We start from the raw sequence: 10,048 nt of genomic DNA on the forward strand, positions 1-10,048 counted from the left end.
ATTCCACTGACAGTATGACCACGCATTTCGTTTGTTTTCCAGATCCAAGATAAGAATAAAGCTGCAACTGACCTTAAGTGGACCGGTTTGATACATCAAGCGCACTCGAGGCTCGGATCAGGAAGCAGTTCCAGCCCCTGCACCCCAGCATTACCGCGAGCCCTGCTTTCAGAGGTAATTTCAACAAAAGTAACTGTATGTGCATATACTCATTGCTTTTCATAAGTAAAATCCCTCATGATGCTTCAAGATCTTGAGTCCTAGACTCTTCGCTAATGGAGAGCTGTCCAACTATGCCCCATTACACCGGGTTATTTACCAAAAGTAACTGAGCTGAACGCATAGTGGAATTGAAGAACTTTTCCAGTTCAGCTTTTTTGGACATTACTTTGGCAGAAAAACAAATATGTACATTTACCAATACAGTAAAGCCTATGGATATTTAGGTATTCAGGCAATTATATAAAAGCCATGTTGCGGATATATGGCTTTTCTTTGAAAAACTCTGAGCAGGTCTGCTAGATCGTTGTAAAACAAACTAATTTAAGAAAACTGCATGGAATCACGGTACTGACAGAACAGAGCATTATTTATTTAAAGGGACTATAGTCACCAAAATAACTTTAGCTTAATGAAGCACTTTTGTGTATATATCATGCCCATGCAGTCTCACTGCTCAATTATCTGCCATTTAGTTGTTAAATCACTTCATTTATGCAGACCTAGCCACACCTCCCTGGATGTGACTTACACAGCCTTCCTAAACACTTCCTGTAAAGAGTCAGCTAATGTTTACACTTCCTTTACTGCAAATTCTGCTTAATTTAAAATGTCTTCTCTCGTGATCTGCTAAAAGCTTGCTAGACCCTGCAGGAGCCTCCTGTATGTAATTCAAGTTCAATTTACAGAGCAGGAGATAAAAAACATTTAAAGTAAGTAAAGATTAAAAATGAAACCATTTATATTATCATGCAGGCTCCATCGGTCACAGCCAGGGGAAGTTAGGGCTGTATAAACAGAAGCCAAAGTAATGTTACTCTTAAATGGCAGTGGATTGAGCAGCGAAACTTTAGAGGTATGATCTATTCACACAAACGGCTTCATTAAGCCAATGTTTTTGTGACTATAGTGTCCTTTTAACACTGAATTGTAAAATCTAGGTTAAAATAGCCAAGTTGTGACAATTGCAAATTTGCATAATTTTTCAAAATCCATTCTTTTGACCTAAATTTTACATTTCAACTCACTACAGTAGTTTATTGAGGAGATCCCAGTAGTGTTTGGATCAACCCATCACTCTTGTTTAGCACTACCAGATAAAAGTATAAACTTCAAGCACACTTATTTAACCAACCAAATCCTCTCTTCAGCCCAAAACTTTTTGAAGTTCAGAATGTTAAGCATAAATGTCCTGTGCTAAATCATGTGACAGCATGTGTCACATGATTAGCAGCCTAAACCAAAGCCATTTACCCTTTTGATTGTTTTTTTCAGTTATAACATGTTTAATAGGAATCCGTAAGCTATGAAAAGGTTTTGTTTGTGTGGTTTTGGAAAACATTAGTTGCATTTATTTTCAATATAATAGTTTGTATTTTCAAATAGTGCCGTTGTGATGTAATGGTGTTGTAAACTGTATCGTACACTGTAAAGCGCTGTCGAATACGTTGACGCTATATACAAACCAATAAAACATAATCTCAGTTATTTATTAACTTGCCAAAGCAGCTTCTGCAGTGTTACAATATCAGCAATCATGTAATGGGTTAATGAAGGAGCACAAGCCCAGTTCTGCATTGTCACAGGCCTACAAAAGAGGTTTTTAATAGGGGTTTTGGATTTAAACTGAAAAATGGCAAACCTATTCAGAAAGAGTAAAAGGAAAAAAAATAGTTTACATTCTTTTAGCCTTCAGGAAATGTTTTACAAATGACTATACTTGATGTGTCATAAATATAATAGTTCTCACTAAAAAGAAAAATCTACCCAAAATTAGCATAACAATTTTAGCTCTGCCAAATTCTACAGTACTGAGTCAAACTTTAAATTAGGATTAAAACCCTAATTAAATATACCTGCCTTTATTTTAAAATGTCCTTAGATTACATTGATAACGGGAGGCATTAGCCTAATTGAGGATTGTGGAATATCAAATTAATTATTATTCAAATAAAATAAAAACAGATAAAAAGAACTGTATGTGTCCATTTTCTTCAAAGGGTACAGCACTAAAAGTATTTCATGTGAAGGGGACATTAAACACGTTTTTTTCTTGATGGATGTATCAAAATTGGCACCAATATGCCATTTTTGTGAAATCTTTGGAAATATTAGAACTAAACATTTTACCTCTGCGAAACTCTGCCTTGTGCATTTGTGTTTTTATTGCAAATGCTGCAAAAATGATCCACTTCTCGATCTTAAACTGCACTCAATAGCAGGATGAACTTGGAATGTTAATGAAGATTAATAGTTCAAATCGGTTCACGATACGTGTGTCCAGTAATACAGCGTCTGTAGGGGAAATTGTAAAGTAGGCTTGTCATTTTCCCAAATGCTTGGCTGTAAATTAAATTTAAGTACGAGCGATGTCCTATAGGAGAAATTGTTTTTCTGCTGGTAGGAATGTGTTTGTCCTGCAAGACAACACTCCCCATCTCTGAAAGTCAACTTCAGTATCATGTTGCCATAATAATGCAGACCAAGGTGTTACAGGCCCCAGATAAATGGTTTACATGTGCTACCTCAAAAATACATACATCATTATTGCTACTAGAAAAAAAAATCTAAATACACACACACACACACACACACACAAAACATTAAAACCACTGACAGATGAAGTGAATAACATTGATCATATCATTACAATGACACCTGTCAATGGGTGGGATTTATTCGGGAGCAAGTGAACAGTCAGTTCTTAAATTTCATGTGTTGGAAGCTGAAAAAATGGGCAAGTGAAAAGATCTGAGTGTCTTTGACAAGGACCAAATTATAATGGCTAGAGAAGTGATGCATGGAAGGAAGACTGGTGAACCGACATCAGGGTCATGGGCGGCCAAAGTTCATTGGTGCACATATTGAGCATAGCCTTAGTTCATCTAGTCTGATCACACACATTTCTGAAAAATGTAATTCTGGCAATGACAGAAAGGTGTCACAACACATAGTGCATTGCAGTTTGCTGCTTATGGGGCTGCACATCTGCAGAACAGCCATAGGGCCCATGGTGGCCCTGACCACCACTGAAAGCGCCTTTAATGGGGTCATAAACATCAGAATTGGACCATGAAGCAATGGAAGAAGGTTGTATGGTATGATGAATCACATTTCATTTAGATCATGTGGATTGCTGGATTGCTGGATGTGTGTTTACGTGGGGAAAGCACGGCAGGCATAGGCAGTGGTGTGCTCTGAGCAATGTTCTCCTGGGAAAATGTTGATCCTGATATTCATATTGATGTTACTTTGGCACATACCACCCACCTAGAGATTGTTGCATACCATGTACAACCCTTCATGGCTATCGTGTTCCCTAATGGCAGTGGCATCTTTCAGCAGGATAATACACCCTGCAAAAACGGTTATAGATTGGTTTGAGGAACATAAAGAGCTTAAGGTGTTGCCTTGGCCTCCAAATTCCCCAGATCTCAATCAGATTGATCATCTGTGGGATGTGCTGGAACAACAAATCCGATCCATGGTGGCCCCACCTTGCGATCTGCAGGACCCAAAATATCTGATGCTAATTTCTTGGTGCCAGACAGTGGTGTATCTTGGTTTTGTGCTGCCCTAGGCAGGACAAAACTCAGACACCCCCCCCCGCGCGCGCGCCACCCCCATCCAACCCTTCCCCCCTGCCCCGCCTTCTAAATACACACACATTCACTGACAGATACGCATACACTAGCTAACAGACACACACAGTCAGACACACACAGTCGGACACACACACACTAACAAACACACACAGTCGGACACACACACTAACAAACACACACAGTCGGACACACACACACTAACAGACACACACAGTGAGACACACACACTAACAGACACACAGTCGGACACACACACAGTCGGACACACACACTAACAGACACACACACACACTAACAGACACACACTAACACACACAGTAACAGACACACACACACAGTCAGACACACACCCACACTATCAGACACAGACACACACACACACTAACAGACGCACACACACACTAACAGACACACACACACACTAACAGACACACACTAACACACACAGTAACAGACACACACACACAGTCAGACACACACCCACACTATCAGACACAGACACACACACACACACACACACTAACAGACACACACACAAACACAGTCAGAGACACACACACACACACTCACATTAACACATTTTTTTTTTTATTTACTCCCCCCCCCCCCCAGCCTCCTTACCTTTGGGAATGCTGGGGGTGGGGGGGTTCTCCCATTCCCTGGTGGTCCAGTGGCTGCAGGGCGGCACTGGCGGGCAGGCTGGGCGGCCGGCGAGGGAGCTCTTCCCCTGAGCTCTCTGCTCAGCTCCCTCGCGCGCCGCCCGCAGAGTGAGGCTGGGAGGCGGAGCCGGAATATGACGTCATATTCCGGCTCCTAGTCTCACTCTGCGGCGGCGCGCGAGGGAGCTGAGCAGAGAGCTCAGGGGAAGAGCTCCCTCGCCGGCCGCCCAGCAACCAGCAACCAGCCCAGCAGGTCTGTTAGCCGCAAGGCTAACAAGACATTTGCCTTGGGCATTTGGGGACGGCGTTTTTTGCCGCCCCCTGGAAAATGCCGCCCAAGGCAAATGCCTTGTTTGCCTCGCGGCTAATACGCCCCTGGTGCCAGATAACATAGGACATGTTCAAAAAGTCTTGTGGAGTCCATACCCTGACGCATCAGAGTTGTTTTGGCAGCATGAGAGGTATCTACACAATATTAGGTAGGTGGTTTAAATGTTGTGACTTGTCAGTATATACAAGGTGTTATTGTGCTGATATTTATTTTTGGTATCTTGTCAGTGTATAGAATTTATTGTCCCTCTTTATTTTTGTTACGTTTAGAATACTTCATAACCCCCCAAAAGGTTACAATGTTGCTGGGCATATTTTTTTATGGCATAGTTAGATAGTTACATAGGCTCAAAAGAGACATGCGTACATCAAGTTCAGCTTCTCAGACTCCCACATCTGTTTTACATGCTAATTTACATGCTAATTATATTTTAAATGGCAATATCTATGAAATGGTTAATATCAAATATGTAAATCTTAACGTTTACTTTGAAAAATTCGGAAATTGAGAGTTTGTTCATGGAGTATCTGGTGATTCTCTGTTATCTTTCTTGCATTTGTCTGTCTTTCTTACAAAAGACTGAAAATCTCCGCTCCAGTAAAGACAGTCACTACAGCGGCTCCTTGTCAGACATGGTCATAAGTCCATTATCCCCAGGAAAAGATGATGTGTTCTGGGATTCGCTGCAGATTGAAGACTCCCCGCCAAAGGTAAAGATGTCATTATTAGAGCCACACACCTCTTTTACGCAGCAACAGAAGGAGAACCACAGGGCAAACATTTTTGACCCATTTGCTGATAGAGCATATGTCACAAAGAAGCATTATTGTGTCTGGAAAGTCATTACACAGAATGCCTGCTCCTGAAGTAATGCAGATTTCAACACACTATGAACAGTAATCCTGGGTAAGCTCTGTTGCATCATACCGATAGATAGTTTGTAGGTTTATGTTAAAGGGACACTCCACTGCCCAAATACAAAATACATTTTAAAAGCAATGTTTAGTAGATATACCCTAAATGAAAACATCCATACATTTAATTATGCATTTTTTTTTATTTTTATTGTGGTTAAATCCCAAAACGGCTTGCAAAACCTGCAGTTTTCTGGTCTCCTGCCTTTGCAAGACCTCCTCTTCTAGCCACACCCAGGACTTTCTATGGCTGTCCAATCACAGACTTCCCAATGCAGTTCAGTGAGAAGTCTTTGCAAGGCACGTGCTCTGAGTGATTGCCGCCTCTTGAGTTCAGTGTAAATAAGCTAACCAAACCAGGAAGTACCAGGACCTGTTCTCTGCTTGAAAAGCCAGTGGGGTGTAACCATTTATAAAAGTGTAATTTTCTATTTAAATCTGCACTATTTCTAAAATGAAAAAAATAGGACACATTCTTTACACAAAGTTTTACAGCAAGTGCTTTAGGGGTCTGGAGTGTAGCTTTAAAACTGAAAGGGACATATTCACTAAACATTGAAAGTGTAGCGAAAACCGAACTGTAAGACAGACTAAAATGGCTAACTAGTTATTGAATCCAACTTGGAAAACTTTCGAAATGAGCTATTTTGGCCTAAGTGTTGCAGTTCAATTTTCCAGTAATTGCAATTCAGTGTTCTGTGAATAAACCCCAGTGTTTGTAAACTACGTTCTGTACACATTTTTATCTTTTACTGTTAATGGAGACATGCGTGAAAATACATTATTAGGTGAAAATGGGACAGATGTAAACGCATCCATGCCTGAGGCCTACAGCCAGATCCCTACAAGGAGCCCTGACATATTCCCCCCACACACAGCCTTCCCCCATTAGCTTGTAAAAGAGCGCTTGGGGTCCCTCAAAGCTTTCTGTATACATTTGCCACTGTCTGTAAATGAAGTCTAATAGGTTCCTTGTAACAGGAAGAAATAAATAAAAACACACAAAGTGTCTCTGTTTTATTAGTTTTCTTCTAGCAGCAACAAGCCATGAAAGTATATTATAGCAAACAATAAATATATCTACACTACAAACTGCTGCTTGGTAACTTCAGTTGTAAGGCGACTTTGCAGAGACATTTGATATAGAAAGACAAGAGATATATGCAATTTAAATTTATTGTAATTAGTGCCGGGGTGAGAGATATATGCTTGGTACATATGGCGAAGAACAAAACCACTCTTAGTGAGTGTGATGTAAAGGAATCTAATGTATCAATTCACCTTTTTTTAAAATGGTTTCTCCAAGCACCATGACCACTTCAGTGATTTGAAGTAGTCATGGTTCCTGTAGTTTTTTTAATTACAGAGTTTTGCTATAAAATGCTGCACATGCGGAGATTTACCCCCCAACTCCTAGCTGCATCATGGGAATATCAGCCAGTCAGGAACAAGGAGTTCCAGACTGGCTAATGCCAATTCTGTGCATATTTTAATGCACATACACACGTTGATTGGCTGAGAGTATTTAGCTAACACTATCAGCCAATCAATGAGCAACAGGATCAGCAACCAGCTCTGCAGAAGTCGGATGATGTAAATCTGCCTAAAAAGAAGATCAGGAGATTGGCGGGAGTCCGGGACCAGGTAAGAGGGGAAACAGTAACAACGGTTTTCCTATTTACTGGGAACAAGGCTACGATACAGTAGTCTGTTGTGGTTACTTACGATGTTTAGAGTAAACCATTAAATCCTGCATCATCATCAGGATAATATGATATAACTGCAGCAGACAGGATGCTTTAAATTGAAGCTTCTGCTTCCAGCAAAAAGAAAAGATTACTTGTAGATGTTCAGTTTGAATTATGTAAAACATTAATTTATCATTGCAGTCTTATACTTAGTGCAGACCTGCCAAATTTAGCAGGTCAAAAATAGAAAGGGGGAGTAATGAGTGTCACAAACGATGTCTGTCTGAAGAGGGGGCACGCACTATGGCATGTAATGTCGAGGTTAAACGTTATGCTTCTATAAAACAGAAGAAACTAAAAAAATAAAAAAATAAAACTGCACTTGCAATGAACTATATCATAAAACTCTGTATACCTGTATATATTTTTCCCCCTATATACGGACAAATATATACACATTGTTTAACCCCTTAAGGATCAAAGCTATCCATGACACGTTTTTATTTGCGTATTCTATTCCAAAATGGAATGTCAAATTTATTGAATGATAGCAAGACTATAAGCACCAGCGACAAGCAGGAACAATCCGTGCTGTCTAATGATTTTCAGGTCCTTATGGGTTAATAAAATGGAACATTCCCAACAATAGTGCTCTTTGCTGGATAATTATATGGGTCTAAGTTAAGCGGAATGAAAATGGCTGCTTACCAAAGTTTTGTTTGTAAAAGTTAGTCTATTTTCTAAGCATGACAAAACAGAAGAAATGAATCTTTGTCACACTGTTTAAGTATCTCTAAAATGCAGCCAGCCATTGCAAATGATGTTTTCAAGCCTATTAGAATTACACAACTCTACAAACAGAATGAAGCAGAGACTAAAGGAGAAGCCAAAGATGTTCTGTAAACATGATCTACATAACCTAATTTCATAGATATGAAGGAACTTGTTTTATGGCTTGGTGCTGTAAAAAGGAGTCTTATCGGTTTAACTCTTTGATAGCCACAGTGATCACAAAAACTTGTCAGCTACTGATGCAAACTGAAATACTTTAGCTTTTTTTTTTTTTTTTTTAAAACACCAGTTTGGCAAAAACTCAGATTGATTCTCCATCATTTATTTTTTTTAGGTTCCAGAGAGAACTACTTCTAAGTTTTACATGAAAGACTTTCCAGGCCACCAAAGATGTCCATCTGGGTAAGTGGAGGATAATATGGAGTTTCAAACCGACCATAACAGGGACAGAATTGGACATTTAAGTGTAGGTTTCACATTTTACTGTGTGTCACAAATATCAGCAAAGTTCTTTTGAAGTGGATAAGTAGAAATGTCTTTTTGAATGTGCTTTTCCCATGATCTCCTGCCAGACAGCACACAGGTTGATTAATCATGGGAACTGCAGTATAAAAAGTCAGCATCGAAATATGCTGGTTCTAATTACTAAAAGTATAATATATCTAAATAAGAAACACCAGCAGGCGCATACGTGACTATCAGGGTTATGCACTAAAGAATTAATCATCTGGATTTCATAGTGAATATGTTCAGATTAAGTCACCAAAACCCAAATTGTAGTGAAATGAAAACTGACCTTCAAAATTCAGGCTAAAACAGCCGAGCTGTGAATATTAGCAGCCTGAGACACATTCTCCAAATTAGTAGTTTCCCTTAATTTTGCCATTCTGATTTCAATGCATGATAATTTTTTGCTTTAGTGCAAGTGTGTCCAAAAGGTAGATCCTCAGATGGTCTAGAAATAAAACTCCCATGGTGCTTTGCATGTCTTAAGGATGGCAAAGCATCATGGAAGCTGTAGTTTTAAAACATCTGAGGATCTAACTTTTGGGCACCCATGTTTAGAGAATAAACTGAAAAGCGAGTTTCAAATTGTAGGCCCAAATTGCTGAAATGGAAACTTGAAGATATTTTTTTTTTTTAGCTTGGCTACCATGGTTTCAAATTTCCAAATTATCTTTGGATTCCCAAAATGTAACATTTTAGCGGCCTGAACATTTTAAGTACAGGTGATTCTATCAAGAATATACTTGCACTTCAGCCAGAACATTTCTCATTTATTTACGATATGTTCTGGGTGTCAATATAATTATGGGTTTATATACTAAACTACAAATTGAAATCTGAAATGCAACATGTAAGATAAAATACCAAAATGTGTGACCGAGTTGAAAAGGGGAATTTTTCCAGACAAGCAATTTCTGTTTATATTTTACCATTCTGCTTTAAATTCAATTTAAAAAAAAAAAATCCTGTACATGGGGTTTGTTTATTAACCCCAATTTACATTAAATTGAACACTGAATAGTAAAAGTCTGGCTAAATTATCGGACTTGGATGGTTATTCCACATAAAATATTTCTGCAATTTGGATTTAAATTTGTTACCAATTGTTTTCAGTTAATAAACCCTTATATTTTGTCTAAAATATACTTTACAATGCAGTTCTTAACCCCAGAGCACTGGAAGATTAAACAGTGGGATATTTTAAGGGACACTAACCTTTTCTGCTTCCTTTACCAGGGGTTTAAGTCCACAATCTCAAAAGGATCTGCCTGACAATCGTAAAAACAACAGTTCAACTGAGATCAGCAATCCAAGTAACAGACCCAAACCAGGT

At 39.1% G+C, this 10,048-nt stretch overlaps 1 protein-coding gene across 1 annotated transcript in view; it reads left to right on the forward strand.

The window, feature by feature from the left end:
- The window catches only part of NRK (Nik related kinase), a 185,049-nt gene that overhangs the window by 104,785 nt on the left and 70,216 nt on the right, over positions 1-10,048 (forward strand). Inside the window, exons 16-19 of the mRNA XM_063431944.1 lie at positions 43-174; positions 5,393-5,524; positions 8,543-8,610; positions 9,952-10,046. Coding sequence (XP_063288014.1) covers positions 43-174; positions 5,393-5,524; positions 8,543-8,610; positions 9,952-10,046 — 427 coding nt within the window. The remainder of the gene's footprint in view (positions 1-42; positions 175-5,392; positions 5,525-8,542; positions 8,611-9,951; positions 10,047-10,048) is intronic.

This window comes from Pelobates fuscus, chromosome 9 (genome assembly GCF_036172605.1).
Source record: "Pelobates fuscus isolate aPelFus1 chromosome 9, aPelFus1.pri, whole genome shotgun sequence".
NCBI classification, from domain to species: domain Eukaryota; kingdom Metazoa; phylum Chordata; class Amphibia; order Anura; family Pelobatidae; genus Pelobates; species Pelobates fuscus.